The 18,272-nt window shown below is 56.4% G+C and overlaps 8 protein-coding genes across 8 annotated transcripts; 6 read left to right on the top strand and 2 right to left on the bottom strand.

The window, feature by feature from the left end:
- Nucleotides 1–229: 229 nt before the first annotated feature.
- MONBRDRAFT_6171 (uncharacterized protein) lies at nucleotides 230–2,052 on the top strand (the record flags this gene model as incomplete). Its single annotated transcript, XM_001743533.1, has 2 exons — nucleotides 230–497; nucleotides 710–2,052. 2 exons carry the CDS (start codon nucleotides 230–232, stop codon nucleotides 2,050–2,052), a joined length of 1,611 nt encoding a protein of 536 aa, XP_001743585.1.
- A 1,497-nt stretch (nucleotides 2,053–3,549) lies between these two features.
- MONBRDRAFT_15213 (uncharacterized protein) lies at nucleotides 3,550–5,852 on the top strand (the record flags this gene model as incomplete). Its single annotated transcript, XM_001743534.1, has 9 exons — nucleotides 3,550–3,625; nucleotides 3,718–3,839; nucleotides 3,946–4,099; nucleotides 4,246–4,382; nucleotides 4,482–4,589; nucleotides 4,661–4,853; nucleotides 4,951–5,086; nucleotides 5,208–5,444; nucleotides 5,660–5,852. Coding segments are annotated over 9 exons (1,356 nt in total), but the record flags the coding sequence as incomplete, so codon positions are not given.
- A 531-nt stretch (nucleotides 5,853–6,383) lies between these two features.
- Nucleotides 6,384–6,689, top strand: MONBRDRAFT_6173 (uncharacterized protein; the record flags this gene model as incomplete). The annotated part of the gene is made up of 1 exon (XM_001743535.1): nucleotides 6,384–6,689. The coding sequence occupies one exon, from the start codon at nucleotides 6,384–6,386 to the stop codon at nucleotides 6,687–6,689; it is 306 nt and encodes a 101-aa protein (XP_001743587.1).
- A 1,108-nt stretch (nucleotides 6,690–7,797) lies between these two features.
- MONBRDRAFT_23322 (uncharacterized protein) lies at nucleotides 7,798–9,765 on the top strand (the record flags this gene model as incomplete). Its single annotated transcript, XM_001743536.1, has 8 exons — nucleotides 7,798–8,081; nucleotides 8,208–8,301; nucleotides 8,389–8,478; nucleotides 8,590–8,676; nucleotides 8,778–8,841; nucleotides 8,927–8,994; nucleotides 9,097–9,152; nucleotides 9,441–9,765. The coding sequence occupies 8 exons, from the start codon at nucleotides 7,798–7,800 to the stop codon at nucleotides 9,763–9,765; spliced, it is 1,068 nt and encodes a 355-aa protein (XP_001743588.1).
- A 365-nt stretch (nucleotides 9,766–10,130) lies between these two features.
- Nucleotides 10,131–11,608, bottom strand: MONBRDRAFT_23323 (uncharacterized protein; the record flags this gene model as incomplete). Its single annotated transcript, XM_001743789.1, has 3 exons — nucleotides 10,131–10,350; nucleotides 10,453–11,311; nucleotides 11,437–11,608. 3 exons carry the CDS (start codon nucleotides 11,606–11,608, stop codon nucleotides 10,131–10,133), a joined length of 1,251 nt encoding a protein of 416 aa, XP_001743841.1.
- Nucleotides 11,609–12,256: 648 nt separating this feature from the next.
- MONBRDRAFT_6176 (uncharacterized protein) lies at nucleotides 12,257–14,620 on the top strand (the record flags this gene model as incomplete). Its single annotated transcript, XM_001743537.1, has 2 exons — nucleotides 12,257–13,570; nucleotides 13,679–14,620. 2 exons carry the CDS (start codon nucleotides 12,257–12,259, stop codon nucleotides 14,618–14,620), a joined length of 2,256 nt encoding a protein of 751 aa, XP_001743589.1.
- Nucleotides 14,621–15,353: 733 nt separating this feature from the next.
- Nucleotides 15,354–15,652, bottom strand: MONBRDRAFT_15019 (uncharacterized protein; the record flags this gene model as incomplete). The annotated part of the gene is made up of 2 exons (XM_001743790.1): nucleotides 15,354–15,420; nucleotides 15,540–15,652. 2 exons carry the CDS (start codon nucleotides 15,650–15,652, stop codon nucleotides 15,354–15,356), a joined length of 180 nt encoding a protein of 59 aa, XP_001743842.1.
- Nucleotides 15,653–16,198: 546 nt separating this feature from the next.
- MONBRDRAFT_14898 (uncharacterized protein) lies at nucleotides 16,199–17,036 on the top strand (the record flags this gene model as incomplete). The annotated part of the gene is made up of 4 exons (XM_001743538.1): nucleotides 16,199–16,313; nucleotides 16,396–16,464; nucleotides 16,607–16,789; nucleotides 16,927–17,036. The coding sequence occupies 4 exons, from the start codon at nucleotides 16,199–16,201 to the stop codon at nucleotides 17,034–17,036; spliced, it is 477 nt and encodes a 158-aa protein (XP_001743590.1).
- Between the last annotated feature and the right edge of the window lie 1,236 nt (nucleotides 17,037–18,272).

Below are 18,272 nucleotides of genomic sequence, written 5' to 3' on the forward strand. Positions count from 1 at the left end.
CGAGAGAGAGAGAGAGAGAGAGAGAGAGAGAGAGAAATGAATTGGTTCGGTTTGAGAAAGAGAGAGAGAGAGTGTGTGTGTGTGTGTGTGTGAACGTCAGAGAAAACTGCGCACGGGCCACAGACTTGTCAAACACACACACACGTCCTGGATCAGATCAGAGCTCCTCGCCTTCAAGGAGGGAAAAGAGAGAGAAAGAGGGAGGACGGGATCGAGCAGCGTGCGCACAATGATACGACAGGGCCTGCTGCTGCTGTTGGGCAGCTTGCTGCTGCTCGCCAGCACCACGACGGTGCTGGCGAGCCGCCTCCCGGGCACACCCTACCCCGTGCCTTCCCAGGGGCTGAATTGCAGCCACAATCAAGCCATGGTGATCTATGATCGAGCAACTATACTGGCCAATGGCGGCCCCGAGGATACTCTCGCGTTGGCTGCTCTGGCTGGGTGGTATGCTCGTGATTGCCCCCTGATGCTGGAGGAGTACGAGCATCAAAGCGGTTTGTCCTGCACACCACTGTCCCGCTGTCATAAACTCGGGGCACATCACGCTGACATGGCGCAACCCCTCTGACCCCGGCTTGGCACGCACCACACGAGGTTGGCTTAGGCTTTACGACGCTGCGGGAATTGTACAACTTGACCTGGAGCCGAGGCCATACCTTTAACGAAACTTTGATGGCAGCTGCTCGCTTACGGCCGTTGCCCACAGCCGTGGTTCTCTACACCAACGTGTCCAATCTGAACGAGGTCAATCTGGCCATTAGCATGGTAGCAAGCCACGACGCGGCTCTGCTTTTGTCTGCACGCCAGTGGAAACTGTACGGCGAGCAGCTCAATGCCACCGTTGTTGCCAACGCAACGGGTCTGGATCCCGTGACCATCTGGGAGGCGCAGCCAAAAGCCTGGTCTTCTCGCATTTTCGTCGTTGCCGACTCCCCCTACCTCGCCGACTATGCCGTCTTTGCGCGAGCCTTTTTTATGTACGCCGACCCGGTGGCGGACCCCACTGGTAGCATGACCCATCTCTTCTATCGCATCACGCGAACCCTGCAACCCCAATCGGCCATTCTAGGCTGGATGCCTGGCGGCGTACCGCGCGAACTGCTCTTTGTCACTGCGGCCGCACAAAACGCCAGCTGGGTCCACTGCGCTGACGGTGCCGTCAATCAGGCTAGCCTCACCGGTTTTGACCTCCCGCAATACAAGCAGTGGCCTGGTCAAAATCAAACGGCCTTGCGACCGAAGGTAGCCCCGGCCTCGACCCTTCACCCCAGTGATGGCGCAGCTATCCACACAGTGACGCTGTTGTGGACCGATGGCGACAACACCGGTGGATACGACCAGCAGACCCTCATTGATGACAATCACTTCAATGCCCCGGGACGGGGGCATGCTCCGATGGGCTGGACTGTCTCGCCTGCCCTGGCCGAACTCTACCCCGCCCTGCTCCTCGAGCTGTATCGCAACGCCACCCCGAACGACGAGTTTGTGGCCGGACCCAGTGGTCTGGGCTACACGTACCCAGACGAGCTGCGTGACTCGGCGACCTTTATCAATCTCACCTCGGCAGTCATGAACAAGACGGACATGCACACCCTCAATCTCATTTCCGGCAACCCGATTGAGACCGTGGTGCGCTTTCAAGAAATTGCAGAGCCCTACGCCCGTGATCCGCAGGTGGATGGCGTCTACTACTATAACTACTTTAGCTACGACGAGCTGATCGGCGCAACTGCAGTGGCCAGCGATGGCACTCCCATCGTGGGCGCTCGCATGTGGACCTGCAACCACGCCACCCTTGAAGACTGCCTCTTCAGCTGTGGGCCCGGCTGTTTGCCCATCACTGCCATTCCCGATTTTGTGGACAAGCTGCAACGCAACGCGTCGAGCGTCCACGGCTATTCGCTCATTGCCCTTGATGCTTGGAGCAACACGGTGTCCGCTGTCAACACCTTGGTGGATAGCCTCCATGCCTTGGACGGTGTTGAGGTTGTCCTGCCCTCTGAATTTAACCGCCGCCTGCGCGCGGTCTTGGCCAATGGCCACGCCTGAGTGAAGTGAATCCAAGCCGTTGCCTGTGCAATTATGTGTGTCTGTGCCTGCGCGTACTGCTGTATCGCCTGAAGCGCATTGCTCTTGGTGAGCAGTGTGTCGTGATGCTTGGGTCAAGGCACGTACTCCAATCGATTCAAAAAATTTCTCTAGTAGTCTCGTTGGTGATTCTTCTTCACCCCAACGCTCGGTCCGTGGGCTGGGTGTCAAACTGCTGCATGGTCTCGATCGTCAGCAGGGCCATGTCCAACAACCAATTGGTCGATACCCGCAAAATCTTGAGCTCGGCTGCCTGGATCAACCTGTCCGGCAAAATGCAAGGCCAGCGGGCAGAAACGAGGCAAGGGATGCGCGCGTGAGCTTTCAAGTGCAATTGAGCCAGAGCAAGGCCCCGCACATGGCCACAAGACGTGCCGCAAACTCACACTTCGACTTTCTTATCCTGAACGGTCAGCGTTTTCTTGCAGCGGCTGTTCGGCTCCTAGTGCGGAGAAAGAAAAGGAGTTGAATGCGTGAGAGGAGAGAGACGTCAAGCTTCGACACGATGGTCCAAGAGAAGGGTGCGCTATGCAGTCCAGCAAGCCAGCAAGCGTCTTGTGCTTGGTACGGCCGACCTGGTCGACACGAAGCGTATTATAGGCGATCTCGGCCAAGCGCGCCGAGGGGAAGGGAAGGATGAGTCGGCTTTCCAATGGCAACGACGGTGTCGCCTCCATCTTGACAAGTGTATCGGCACCAGAGTCGAGCTGCCACAATAAGCGTAATCCACCCACACGCTGATCACCCCGCCAAGTGAACAATTCACGCGCCGCGATGACCACCCGCGATTCCAACAAACGACTGCTCTGTGAAAAATATTCAATCTCAAACTCTCTCTCTCTCTCTCTCTCTCAAACTCTCCCTCAAACTCTCTCTCTCTCTCTCTCTCTCTCTCTCTCAAACTCTCCCTCAAACTCTCTCTCTCTCTCAAACTCTCTCAAACTCTCTCAAACTCTCTCAAACTCTCTCAAACTCTCTCAAACTCTCTCTCTCTCTCAAACTCTCCCTCAAACTCTCTCTCTCAAACTCTCTCAAACTCTCCCTCAAACTCTCTCTCTCTCTCTCTCTCTCAAACTCTCCCTCAAACTCTCTCTCTCAAACTCTCTCAAACTCTCCCTCAAACTCTCTCTCTCTCAACCTCTCTCAAACTCTCTCAAACTCTCTCAAACTCTCTCAAACTCTCTCTCATTCACAGCAGATCGATCGGTCGTTCTGAGCCACCATCATGTGGAGAGCACGCGGTGGTCGCAGGGCTGTCACCGCCTTGGCTACGGTGATGCCATCGAGAGGTGGATTTGGTGCTGTGCATCATTATTCAAGACAGACACGTCGGGCCTACGCTGTCTCCACAGCTGACCTTGCAGGCGTTGTGTCAGCCGACTGCACGGTACGCTTGGCTGCGAGCAACCTGTCCTTCAAGCTGCATCTTGGCCTGAATCCACACTCTTGCCGGAATAGATTTCGGACGCCCACGCGGTTCTGGAGCAGCATGATCACGACGAATCCTTCCACCCCTCACACCAGCCCTCGCACGGTACGCTGCCGCCTTGGCCTGAGCAGGTGCAGTTGCTGAGACCCTCGCTTGGCCGGGCGGCCCTGACCGGGATTGCTTTGTTCGCGGCGTAGTCGTCTGGCCCACCTCGGTGGAGGAGGTGAGCGCCATTGTCAAGCTCGCTCACAAGACCAACACGCCCATCATGCCATATGGCACTGGCACCGGCCTTGAAGGTGGTGTCATTGCCACACATGTACGTTGAGGAGTTACCTCGGGCGCTCCCGTAAAAGCGCAAGCGCATTCTTTCGCCATGCATAGCTCTCGGCTCTTGCGCCGCTAACATGCACATTCGTTTCCAGGGCGGCATCGTGCTCAATCTGACGCGCATGGACGCCGTCGTATCTGTCAATGCCGATGATTTTGATGGCACTGTGCAACCGGGAGTCACACGCACCAGCTTTAACAATTACCTCCGAGACACCGGTCTCTGGTTTCCCGTGGATCCTGGCGCAGGTAGCAATCACAGCAATGAAGGGGACAAAGAATGCATCTAGCGCATGACAAATTGCTGGCCTGGACATTGATTGACCCGCGCTCGTCCAGACCTGATGCCTTTTCCAACCCTTCAACCCCTTCTTACCTGATCCGTTCCCTTGTAGATGCATCGTTGTGTGGCATGGCAGCCACATCGGCCAGCGGCACGAATGCCGTGCTCTACGGCACCATGCGGGAGAATGTGCTGAATCTCGAAGTCGTGTTACCAAATGGTGACATTATCCACACGGCCGGTCTTCGGGTAGGCTGGCCCTCGTGCATCGCGTTTCCGCCCTTCTTGCCGCTGCCTAGTCAAAGCACCCAAGCTCATGGTTTCGCCGCCCCAACTGCGTCCCAACAGGGCCGTTCACCAAAATCAGCAGCTGGCTACAACCTGACAAATCTTTTTGTTGGTTCTGAAGGCACCTTGGGCATCATCACTGCTGCAACCCTTCGGCTTCATGGCCAGGTACCCAGCCGCACAACATTTGACTGTCGGTGGCGCCATTCTTCCTCATCACTCACTGACTTTTATTTCAGCCCGCACACGTCATGTCGGCTGTGTGTGCTTTCCCCGATGTACACGCGGCGGCCAGCGCTGCTGCAGGCATCCGCCAATACAACGTCCCCATTGCTCGGATGGAACTACTTGATGCGGCCATGATTGAAGCCACAAATGCGTATTCCAAGCTCGACAACCCCGTGGCCCCCCACTTGTTTTTGGAATTTCACGGTCAGATTGGCATCGGTCGCAAGCTTATACCGAGCTTCTTCTTTCTGTGTCTCTCAAGTGTCTACCTGCCGCTCACCCCTTGAACCGCCACGTGCAGGCTTTAGCGAGTCGTCAGTGGCCGAACAGGTAGAGCTGGTGCAGGATGTGGTAGAGGACAATGGCGGCAGTCACTTTCGATTTTCTCCAGATGCTGAAGAGCGTCACAAGCTATGGGCTGCGCGTCATAACGCCTGGTGTGTTATGGCTCCGCGTCAGAAAAAAATTGGCCTCTGGGGTGTGGATCCCTTCTTGGCCGTGTTCTATTTTTCATACGTTGATGTTGTCTTTGTACGCGGCTGTCAACCCCGCTTGTAGGTATGCGTGCATGGCACAACGGCCTGGCGGTCGCGGCTACTCCACCGACGTCTGCGTGCCTATCAGTGCCCTGCCGGCCATGGTGGATTTTGCTGCTGCCAAGATGAAAGAGCTTCACCTGTCTTCGGCGATTGCTGGGCACGTGGGTGATGGCAACTTTCACTGCATCACAGCCTTTGACCCCAACGACACGACAGAGGTGCAGCGCGTCAAGCAGCTTTCGGAAGCTTTGGCTCGGTATGTCATCAGTTTTTCTGGCTCTTTCGTCGCCTGTCTTGAGTTTTACCAGCGAGAAATGAGGGTTGTTGCAGTGGACCTTGCTTGTGTGATTGGGCTATTGAATTCTCGTGCACTGCAAGACAAGACGCCATCACAGATGGCCTTGGGCTTGAGAAGTTTAGTACCAGAAACGGGCTTGACCTCATCACCGGCACGTTGCCTCTGGTGCTGAGCAGGGAAGCCATCCGATTGGATGGGACGTGTACCGGTGAGCATGGCATCGGGTTAGGCAAGCAGCACCTGCTGCGCGAGGAGATGGGAGATGCCACGATTGCCGCCATGTTGGCCGTCAAAAGCACGTTTGACCCCACCAATATTATGAATCCCGGCAAGGTGCTGGGTCCACGGGCGCTGGGCACCCAGTAAATTGAAAGCTTGCAAAGTGAAAGATGTTGTCTGCTGCGGAGCCATTACAGAGTTGCCCTCTGGTGCCTTGGCTAGGTGCCTTGGCTATACTGATTCGGAGGCCGATGGTATGAGGGTCTGAAGGCGGTCTTGCAGGTGACGAACCAACTGCGCTGCCAACGGGGTATACGAGGCATCGCCGCCGTGACTTGCGGGTGCCCTGTAACTCAACGGCAAGGCCCAGCACTCATGAGTGGGGACCGGCCCGTGACAAACGGTAACAGGCACAGCAAGCTCTGGGTTGGTGGCGTACTGGAGAGCACGAGCCAGTGCCAAATCCGTCGAGCTCCTGTGGGACTGGTTGCTTACAGTGTGGCGTCCCGTACTATTCCTATCAAAAGAGGGTTCGATACGTTCAAAGGACCGCGCCCGCCAAACGACTCGTGAGGTGTGCTGACACGCTTGCCTCGGCAGAGCAGCGCATCTTCAATCGGCAAGCGCGCGAGCCGAACCGATAGAGCACACAGCGCTCCAGCCCCTGCGTGTGCACCGATGCGGGCCAGAGACGAGCGGAAGACATGCTTGGGTCCTCGCTTGGGCTCGAGGAAGGCGCGGCTGACATGGGTGGAGGAGGTGGGCAGACGGCCCAAAAGTCGAGACGGTGTTGAGCTCGGGCACCGGCGTGGTCACGTGAGCTGTCAAGAAGCCCGAGTAGCCATGGAGTGTCTGTATCGTCGTCCCGGCCACTGGCCTGCTGCAGACTTTGAATTGCCCAGAGCTCGCGCAGTGATGGTCGTCGGGACCCCGGCCGGGAGCGACACCAGCCACAGGGCTAATGACACCCGAGGTCATGAGTGAGGCGGGCAACAAACTGACAGGTAGAACGAGAGGGAAACATGCACGGCAAAACTCAGTTTAGAACCAACCGAGCCGAGGCGTGGATGTTCAAGCTCGCGCCATGTGACACTCAGCTCGCCTATCAGGAATAGATGGGTGTTGTGCTTAAGCCAGACGAGAAAGCGCGCAGCTCGAAAAAAAAAAAAAAAAATTAATTAAAAAAAAAAGTAGAAGAAGAAGAAGACTGCATGATCATCTCACCTTTGGTGGTGTAAAAAGGAGCATCGAGGAAGCGAAGAGCCTCGATCACATAAACGCTGGATTCCTGCACCTGATGCTCCGCCATGTCTGTGGCTGTGCGTGCAAAAAGCATGCCAGAGCGAGGAATGCGCCCGTGAGCGACGTACTGAGGCAACGAACGCAGCGCCACCGTGGCCGTGGCATACCGTGACTCAGAGACTGCCGTACGTGGCGTCCATAGAGCAGCACATCAACAAAGCGACCCACTAAAACAGATGCGCCAATGAGACATGTTCCCTCGATGAATAGGTGTGGACCAAACTAGCCCCACCTTGATGACTGCAAGCCCACAGCTCAGCCAGAATGGGCGGTGGCATTTGAACAATATGGCGCGCCCCAGCCATGATACTGATCACCCCGTGCCGCAGCTCCCCACACCTTCAGCCTCACCCCTTTTCTCCCACCTGACTGCCAATCGATCAGTCAATGCCAGAACCACCCCCTCCTCCCCCTCCTCCTGATCCGTCTGCGAGTCGTCAATTCAGCGCGCGTTTGTGCGTAACGGTAAATTGTCATCATTTATGTGTCAGATTTTCTACAGCAAGCAAGAGCAAGAAGAGGAGGAAGAAGAGAAAAAAGGGTTAGTGATGTCTGGTGCGATGGCTGGCTGTCGCGGCGGCGAAACGAGCAGTGGTGGTGGTGGTTATCGTCGTCGTCGTCGTCGTTGTGGCTGTGGCTGTGGCTGTGGTGGGATAAAACGGGGTAGTGGGCTGGTATGGTAGCACATGTTTTGTTTTTTTTTCGCTCTGAGTCAGCTCACTGACTGACGGCCAAACAGGTTCAGAGTCTTGCGGTTTTGGACGCAAAGTGACGCAACAGCTAGTTCAAAATGGCGACCAGCAAGGCTCTGGGGTTGCAGCGCGTATGCGCACAGCGCTTCTTGGCACTCGCGGCCCGTCGAGTGACCCCTGCTGTGGCGACTGCTGCATCCACAAGCCTCGTTTTCCAGCTTCGGAGCAGCAGTCAGCACAGTGGGGCTCTGCGAGACTTTCTCCAGACGCTCGAAACACCATCAAACCCTGACACTGACCCGTTTGCGCCCGGCCGCAGCGCCACACAAAGCCCAGCTGCCCCGGTGCCTTCAGTCTTTGACCCTTTTGCAGAGCTAGACTTGTACGCTGCCCACTCAGCTCACCCCTTGCTACTTGCTCAGCTGCTCTTCCACATCACGCTTGCCATGGCTCCAACATGTCAACCCTTTGCCCATCCTCACTTTCGATCGTGTCTGCTGGCATTCAGACCAGCCCAGTTCCACCTAGAACCAAGTGACGTGCAGCGCCGCCAGCGCGAACTGCTGCGGGCACACCACCCAGACCGCTTTGGTCACGACCAAGTACGTCACCGCCTCAGTCGTACGCGGTTGTTGGCAAGCGTTGCCGTCTCACACATTTTTGGCGTGGTGCGTGGCCTTCTCAAACAGCGCGCCATGGAGACGGCCATCGCCCGCACAGCGGCTATCAACCGTGCAGGCACAGTGCTTCTGGACCCCATTGAACGTGCTCTTGCTTTGGTGCGTTAAGTCCGTTTGAGCGCGTCGTGTGCGCTCTTGGCCGTGGCGGCCTGGGTCTGGGGATGGCCCGTGCCCCAGCTCGCCCACTAACCATGTCCTCATCATACACAGCTGCGCCTGGCCGGCCATGGTATTGCCGAGGACACCCCAGCCACCGAAATCAACAGTTCGGCGGAGTTTCTGATGGAAATGATGGAGGTGAGCCCAACCTCAACCGTGGCCCATACATTGGTGACTTGCACGTACAAACTCACACACGCACGTTTTGCGTGCTCACGCCACCTCGACGGTGTGGCCAGCGCCACGAGGTCCGCGAGACAGGTACAGATGAACAGCGCCAGCAACTTGCCAGTCAAGTTGAAGGTATGCTACATCCTACAGGCTGGTGGCTCCTTGCGGTGCTCCCCGAAATCTCACCCCCAACATTGCGGCCTGCCCCTGTCCCCAGAGGAGTGCGCCGCCATTGAAGCCGATCTTGAGCAGGCTTTTGCTACTGCTGACTATGCTACGGCACGCGTGCGTTTGCCTTTGTTATGGGACGGCTGATGGTCAATGCAACGGCCAATCTCATCTCCATGGCTGTCCATATTATGCCTTTGTGCCTCCTTTGCATCGCAGGATGGGACTTTGCGACTCAAGTACCTGATCAACTTTCTAAATTCTGTCCAAGAGTCGTAGAAAACTACACGCTCAGGCACACACACACACACACACACACACACACACACACACATGCGCCTACCTAACCGGCAAGGCACTGAGTGCCATGCCGTCACTATACATGAGTGAACTTAGACTTTGAGTCTGCTGACTCCGAGCCAAGAGCCACTGCGGTCACAACGCTACTCTTTTCTTTTCTTGAAATTAAATATTCAGCGGCTTCGCCAGAAGACGAGTGTCAAGTCTTCGAAAGCAAACTACACCCGTAACCTGCTCCCCTGATTGTCGCGCGCGTTGTCAAGCACCAAGTGGCTTGGCAGGCAGAAGCTGCCGATAAACAGCGCCAAAGATGACGCTCGCCAACAGAACCAAACCTGTGCGCCGCAGACGTTCACAGTCAGTTTAGCACAGCCAACGCAAGACGGAAGCAAGCCGCAACACCCATCTGTCACGCAGAGCCATGAATCAAAACTTACCGAGCATCAGACCAAGAAAAAGAAACTGATTGTTGGCCACGGCTCCAGCCCACAAGGGTCCCACGATAGTGCCGACGGAGACGATCGTGCGCCGCAAGCCTTGGCCCACGCCCTAGACATGAAGAAAACCCCCCACCCGCATCGAATGTAAGACAATGTGCATGCACAAGCTCGGGCACATGGCGGGAAGAGGCCAAGCAAAGAGACCTGAGTGCGCTCGTCCGTGAGTTTGGACTGCAGAGACGGAGGGGGGATAAACAGAAACGGCAAGCCTATGCCAGTGATCAGCCAGATGAAATGGATTAGGAAGGGGCGTGCGTGGTTGCGTTGAACCGTTTGCAGTGAAATGAACCGAATGCTGGGTGGCGGTTTCCATTCCATGCAGACAATCGGAGAGGAGCGTAGAACAGCAAATGCCGACCAGCAACGATGAAAAAGACGGTGGTACTAAAGCACGCCAAAGTCAACGTTGTGTGCGGTTTCATCAAGGGCAGGCACCCCAGGGCCAGGGCGAGGCTATGATGCGGAAGAGAGTCGTTTGCGTTTGAAGCCACCATGAGGTCTCAAAGGTTGACACAGGAGCGTGCACGTGTATTGTGTATGCAAACTGTACCCGATGGCCTCCAGGATCAAGCCAATGAGCATCAGTGCTCGGTCCGATGCACCTTGATGTGCCATTCTCCGCACAATGAGAAACCCCATGATGGCCACAAAGCCAATGATCATGTACATGATACTGCAGCCACACGAAATGACCAGCCACAAAGAGGCAACTTCCGTAAGCAAGAGTGTGCGGCGAGACAAGAAACGTCAAGGGCACCGGTACAGGCATGCTTACCTGTTGGCGGTTTCTCGCCAACCAAAGTACTTATTCGTAAAGGGAGTCACCCAGGTCTCAAGGGCGAGCTGGTTAAAGATGCAGAGGAAGGAGATGACAAAGATGGCTAAAACAGGTAACTGGGTGTACTCAGCCCAGATGGACTTTGGCGGAGCACGCCGACCCAACTGAGGTGCGGATTGCTGGATAGAGATGAGTGGAGCTGTTTCGTCCGGCTCATCCAGCACCAAGGATGGCTCTGAGCCAGCTGCTTGGCGAGGCAGAACGAGAGAAGCTTTGCTGTCTGAAGAGGCCTCCTCTTCTTCGTCCTCCGCACTCGCGAGGGCAGGCGGGATGTCTTTGAACATGAAGACGGTCACCAGCGCTGCGATGAGCCAAAATCCGGTCATCAAAAGCCCAGGTATGTTGAGGGGGGTGATGGTGATCAGGTGGCTGAGGCGAGCATGAAGATGCTCGGTGCCGAAATTCAGAGCGGGCCCAATGAGTAGACCGAGCTGGCGTGTCGCCACGGTGGTCCCTATGACTTTGGTGCGTTCGGCCAGAGTGGTCACCCGGGCCAAGTAGGCAAACGCCACAGAGGCAGCACCGGCGCCAAATCCGGTCAAAAAGCGTGCCTCCAGCACCACGAGGCCGTCATCAGCCACAAAGTAAAACAGGTTGCCCAGAATCATGAAAAAGGAGGCCAGAATGAGGACCTCTTTGATATACCCGCGATCCGCGATTGAGCCAAAGATGGGCGATGCGCAAACATTGGCAATGCTGAAGACGGAGAGCACCAGCCCAAGATACCAGTGCTTGGCCATGCCCAGATCCTGAAGATAGAGCCAGAGGGTTGGTAAAATGATGGCGTATTCCACGCCTAGGTGGGTACAGGGGGTGGCAAGAGGAGAAGGGGCCAAAGGATCACAGACCAGGCAGCGTGAGTCAGAGCACAAGCGAAGTTACTCGAAGGAACCCCCCGTACAGTCGAGGGCATCTGCGCACCAGCAAAAAACCAGATGACGCAGAGACAGAGGCAAGACTGATCCCGCTGCTTTTGCGTCATGCCCAGCTTGATCAACAGCTCAGCTCGCTGGGTGGCCTCGAGGGGAGCCGCCATCGAGTTGGTGTGGTGGTACCCGCCGCAGACGCTGAAAGTTCGTTGCTGAAACCGCATCCGTCCCTCACCACTTCATCCACTCAAGCTCCACAGATCAAATATCAAGGCAAAGGTCCATGATGCTCGCTATCACCGCCAAAGCTCAAGAGATGTGCAAGATCGAGTGATGCGCAGCATCGGCACGAGCCAACTGCCTCGTCATCCAAACCGTCAAGAACAAATCAGCCCCACGTGCCTCAAAAGTCATGCATATCCATGCATTACATCCACACGACGCAGCCGGTCAACCGTTCACTCGACCTTCGGACGCACACCCAACCCCAGTGCTCCGCTAATCGATCATCATTCTCAACCTCTTGCCGCTGCCAAAGAGAAATGCACACGACACACACACACACACAACATCATGCAGCAATATAAAATAAAATAACTACATGTAAGTCTTCTCCTCTTGGTGTGTGTGTGTGTGTGTGTGTGTGTGTGTGTGTGTGTGTGTGTGTGTGTGTGTGTGTGTGTGTGTGTGTGTGTGTGTGTGTGTGTGTGTGTGTGTGTGTGTGTGTGTCTATAAAGCCTTTTTGAAGTCAAGGGGATTTGGGCGTGAGGAGCGTGAGTTGCGGATCGAGCGAGTGCGTTCTGACAGCCTGTGAAGCAGATCAAGAGGTGAGGATGACGCTTCTGATCTGATGTGTTTCTGGCGCTCAAAGAATGCATCGGTCCGGGCGGGGTGGGGCAAGCCGACAGAGCACAGCATGGCTGCAGGCGCTTTTGCACGAGCTGGGCGAGGGTGCCGCTCGCTCGGGGATTCCTGGTGAATTGCAGCACCGCGCTGCAGCCCACTTTCCGGCGGGCAATACGCTGGCACGACACGTGGCAGAAAGCTTACGAGAGCACCATGCGCTGCATCGTGCAGCTCGAGAGGCGGAAAAGGATGCCTGTCGCCGAGCAACGGGGCTCACCGAGCCCGCGTTTCGCGAGTTGTATGCCCAGATGATGCGCTATTGGGAGGCGGAGCGCCGCCTTTCAGACCTGGAGAAAGCTGGCAGCATGTGGACACCGCGCACGCTGCTGGCACACTGTCCGGGCCACTGGTTCCAGCCCGTACACCTACCACCTCAATCATTGTCGGCTGCTTTGCGCGAACAGTTGCGAACCGACCTCACGGCAACTTTGGCGAGCATCGCTGCTTGGGAATCGGTACCCACGGACACGGATACGACATTGGGGCGTGTGGGGGCGCGAGGGCTGGGCGAAGCTGACTGCCGCTTGATTATTGACACCGTTCTCAAGCCTTTGCTGGCCGTGGCTGGCTTCAAGATGCGAACTGAGATGCGGGCCGAGTCGCGCTTCCTGCCGCTCAGCCGCGTGGATTATTGTGTTTTTGACGGAGCGGGTACGCGCCGTGGGGTGGTCGAGGCCAAGCGCATCGATTTGACGCAGGGATTTGTTCAGTGTTGCGTGCAGTTGGCGTGTCTGCAGGCGACTGAACAGCGTCCGCGGTGGCCCTATTTTGGTGTGATCACCAACGGACATCGATTTGTGTGTTTGGTTGTGGCTGGAGACACGGTGTTTGTGGATGGTGCCCCTGATGGCCACTCGGGTCGAGTACATGCCGCCAGCACCTGGAATCAACTCTACCATGTGGCAGGGGTGATCTTGGCCATGATGGCGGGCCAATGGCCAACTTGCATCCTTGAGGCAGCTGCCCGAGGTGTGCGCGGGGCAGCCCTGTCCAAGCCCGCGCGAATGGCACCGCCGTTGGGAGGCAATAGCAGCGTGCTGAACGAGCTCTCAGGTGCGAATTTCGGAAAGCACGAGACCGGACAGGCACCAACCCCGCCCCTGCGCACTCGTAGCGCCGGCGCCGCTCTACAGCAGCGTCAGAGTGAACGGACTGGGCCCAGACCGGCATCAGCAGCGACCACGAACGTGAATCAGGCGCCAGACGAGACGCTTGCACCAGCAGATCCAGCCGTGATATTTTCAACCAATCTTTTTGATGCCGTCCAGTCGCCATGCCGGGTAAGTGGGCAGCTATACCTGCCTATGCGCGTGGTCAAAGCCAACAGGTTGCGAGGAGCCGTTGTCGCTCACGCTTTGTTCTGACTGCGTTTCTACCTGGACTGTTAGTGTCAACGGCGCCGTGCGCCCTGCCCACCCGGACTGTGCCGCTCTCGAAAAGACAACCGATCGTGCCCCACGCCCATCACTTCCCCATCGCGGCAATCCGAAACGGCGTTAGTCAAACCGAGCACACTATTGTCCACATCTACTGCAATGAAATCCACCGAGCGCCCATTGAGCGAGCCCCCCAAAGCTCACCCAGAGCTCCGCCCGAGCAATGCTGACCAGTTGGTGACAGCAGCAACAGCAAGGCCGAGGCGTGCTGCAACACCCGTGCTCATGAGCCCTGAGTCCGTGCCAAGTGCACAGTCATGCATGATCCCTTTGCCCAGCGTGGGTCTCGAGGCCGCACCGCCGCTGAAGCGAGCGCGGCCGATCGGGAAAGGTGCATCGCTGCGCGCGCCAGCAGCGGTACTGGGAACATGGGTGACTCCAGAGCGATCGTCATTGGCTGCCGATGCGGCGGCCCATCGAGCAGCGCGACGCCTGGCAGCACTGACCAACACGAGTGTTCAGGATGGCAACTGTGTGAGCATTGTCCGGACTGAAGAGCGATGTGAGCGGATTTGGCAGCGGCTGGGTCGTGTTCCTGCGTTTACGCGCCTACTGCTAGTTGCGCCCTGGCCTGCACCAAGCGAACCGGTCTTGACCAAAGCCACGCCGGCATGGCTGGCCCTGCATGAGTCGCGGGTTCTGGCCCGTCAGAATTGTGCGGAGCAGCCTTTTCCCGGCTTTTTAGCCACCGAATGCTCACCTGCCATGGTGGCCTGCCTGTCAAGAGCCGTTCTCACTGCACAAACCGCGCCCACCGTGGTGACCGTGCGGGTGAACGCGCTGGAGCTGGGCTCAGCTGGCTCTGCCCTCCGGGCCTGCCTGACGCGGCGTGGGGTAGCTGAGACCTGGCCGCTGCTCGTTGTACGAAACGGTGAGGTCCTCGGTGAGTTGTAGAGGTGTCACACACCTCGATAGGACGTGGCAAACCGGGGCCTGTGTCAGGGTCGGCATCACGAGACAATGCTTGGTTCCGTTGGCACTGGTGATGAGGACGGCGGCTGTAGTGGCCACTCGCCCTGTGTGGGAGCCGTTTGTCGGCTTTTGTCAGACGGCTCATGGGCTACTCGCGATGGTCACCACGGAGTGGTACTGTGCTCCGCTGAGGAGACCAGAGCGCGGTGACGGAGGGAAGACTGTCTTACCCCAAGCATTGTCTCATGTGACGATAAGCCTCGCCTCGAGAGCAGCGGGCAGGCATCGTGCATGCTAATGACAATAAGAATAATATTTATTCCCTTTTCATAATGAATGGTTAAAAGTCTTGCGTTGGTGTTTTAATCTACTCGTCATTGAGTATGAGGCTATGCCTGGCTCCTTCTTGAGCATATTCCACAGCGAGGGTTTGTCAAGCCAACTTGAGCAAATAGAGAGGGGGAGTAGAATTAAGCACGCCAAAGCGAGGGAGAAAAATGAAGCGCCACGGGAGGGAAAATAGCGCTGGAGGGCCGGTAAGGCGGGCAGTTGAAGGTTGTATGTGTACGGAGTAGAAGCAGGAACGATCGAGTTAAGAAAAAAAAACACAGGAAGAGGGAGAGAGAAAGACGGAGAGGCAACAGCCAAAACTTGAATGCTTGCGGCCGTTGTGCTCGTCGAGTTGGACAGCCACGAGTCGAGCCAGGGTGAATGTCTACTTGCCGGCGGCCTCCTTCTGAGCAGCCTTGCGCGCGGCCTTTTCCTGCAGCGCCTTGGCATCGCTGCGACCATGCGTAAAGAGTCAGAATACAGAACCGGATGAGCAAATTGAGCGAGTAGAGTAGAGATGCCAGCGACTCGGCCGGACGTTGCGCCAGCAGGAGCGGCAAGCACATCTGACCGTTCTCGGCGCTGGGCAGGGGTCAGGTTGTCCTCGCGCTGATGCTTGGTCTTATCCTGCTGCTTCTTGAGATTTTTGGCACGAGCCAATTCACGCTGGTTGCCGCGAGCCATGGTATCGGTGCTGAGAAAAAAGCCGATCGAAGAGCTACGAGTCCAAACAACCGGCTGAGGTGAGCGACGCAGATGTACCACAACAAGTTTGAGTTGAAGGCCCCTCCGACCACCACCAGCCTCCCCGCACACTCAAAGGGCCATGAAGATTTGCCAAGCCTGATCCAACACCCATTCACCCATTGGAGAGCAAGCGCGCGCCAGGATACCCAACACCAAGATGGCAGGCAAGACAAGAAGGCGGCTGGCTCCAGTTACCGAAACACACACACACACAGAGAGAGAGAGAGAGAGAGAGAGAGAAATATCAAATGTTTTGCTCTCCGTTGCTTCTCTGACCTTCTTTTCTTTTCTGTCTCTTGTCTCTCCTAACGCCTTTCTTTTTCTCTCTTCCTCCACCCAATTCGTCTCTCTCTCTCTCTCTCTCTCTCTCTCTCTCTCTCTCTCTCTCTCTCTCTCTCTCTCTCTCTCATCCCTGGGGACGTAAGCAGTGGGGATGTGTGCGACGCCAGCGGTTCTTATTTTCTCCAACAGTTAACAGACAGAATGGCGCTGGAAAATGCCGCGCCGCGGGTGTATGGCAAGGTCCAGGAGCGCGTGACCTTGGACAACGACTTTGATGATGATGTGATCGACCCCTTTGACAGCCGAGAAATCTTTGGTCAGTTGAGTTCCCGGTGTGCCCCCGCTCTTTTGCCGTTGGCCGTCTTTTTAAATGTGCGCCTGTGCGTCCCCGGTGATAGACTTGGTGCGCCACATCAATGACCCTGAGCATCCCCTGACGCTGGAAGAGCTCAACGTGGTTCGACTGGGTAAGTCGGTTTAGCAGGAATTGAGTCGCCAGGCTGTTTCCACGGCGATGCGTTCCCTGTTGTGAGCCAGGAGTTTGGCATCTTGAGCGATCCATCCATCGACTGCACCTCACCTCATTCGTACTGGCGCTGGGGTGGCCAGACCAAATATTGGTGGACGATGCCCAGAACTATGTTCGTGTGCAGTTTACGCCGACCATTCCACACTGCAGCATGGCTTCGCTGATTGGCCTGTGTTTACGGGTGCGGCTGCTGCGCGCGCTGCCCCCGCGCTTCAAGGTGGATGTGGAGATTTTTCCCGGCACTCACGCCACAGAGGCCTCAAGTAGGTACCGAGTCCCAGTTGCACGCGTCGTCATCCGTACACGCACGCGTGGCTGGCCGAGGCAGAGGTTGATCGATTCTGGTCTGGTGTTTCCTCGGGTGCTCATGCATGGCAATGATGTGCCCGTGGCCTGGCAGTCAACAAGCAGCTGGCCGACAAAGAACGGGTGGCGGCCGCCTTGGAGAACCCCAACCTCAAAACTGTGGTGAATGAGTGTTTGCAGCTTGATGACAAGTATCTGGACTAACGCACCGGCCTGGATCAAGCGCCGTGGTGTTGCCGTGATGGGGACCGTCGTCTGGTCCAACGCCCCAAGGGCGTGCCCGCCACGTTGACGTGGTCTGGTCTAGTGCTTTTCTGTCCTTGCTGCGTCTAGTTGGCTCGATGCATGTGGAACTGTGTAGATGTATTTAAAAGTTAGTTTGGCTGCCCTGGACGCGGGCCACGGGCCATGGGCCAGCGAATGGATGGGATGGGATGGCTGCGCTTGTTGCCGTCAAGCTGCTCCTGTCTGGACCGAGACTGGGAGATTGGGAGACGATTGACTTTTGCTGACATGCAAGCGTTGATCAACCTGGCAAACAATGCTAAAGAACCACCATGAAAAGCTGGCGTCGAATAATTCAAATTTGCACATAATACAATCTACGATTGCGCATTGATGCCAAAAGGGGTCCTTCCACTCCGTCATCCCACCCAACTCCGCTTTGCTTACCTCCAACCCCAGACAAGAAGGGTCCATCGATGGCCCTCTTCTCACGTGCAGCCTCTTTCATACCGGCTCGTCTGCACATGCCACCGTCACACACAACGCAAGTCATGCAAACCAGAGATCGTCATAGATTCAGACTGAACAAACAGCGCGTGCGCGCGTGCGCAGCGAAACGTTCACATTATTGTCCACACACACACATACACAAATACACACACACACACGCAAGCTCGGAGCAAAAGGAGAGGGCCAGCCTCACCAAATGAGAGGGATGACCCCCCTCCACGTCATTCGGCTCATTGACGGGTGCTTGGTTCATTTTCCAACGAGGCTCACGCCAATAGGTACGGCAACAGACAGTGTCGTGGCCGCGTTTGGTCGTGCTTTCTTCACAGGCGCGTCGCGCCGTGCATGAATGGACCACCACCCACGCCCACACCCCGCCCTCTCGTGTCGCGCAACGCAGTTGGTTCAAACACGCGAGAGAGAGAGAGAGACAAAGAGAGACTGACTGTTGTTGTTTGTTGTTGTTGTTGTTTGACGCGGATGGTGATGATAAGGATGCATACCTGCACACCATCACAAAGAAACGGATCCAAGCCGAATCCTCTCCTTGATGAGATGTCACGCGCTTTTCTCTCTCTCTCTCTCTCTCTCTCTCTCTCTCTCTCTCTCTCTCTCTCTTTCTCTCTCTCTCTCTCTCTCTCTCTCTCTCTCTCTCTCTCTCTTCTTCGTCTCTTGTGGTTCTGCGACGACGACTCATTGGGCGAT

Source organism: Monosiga brevicollis, genomic scaffold (assembly GCF_000002865.3).
Source record: "Monosiga brevicollis MX1 MONBRscaffold_4 genomic scaffold, whole genome shotgun sequence".
Taxonomy (NCBI): domain Eukaryota; class Choanoflagellata; order Craspedida; family Salpingoecidae; genus Monosiga; species Monosiga brevicollis.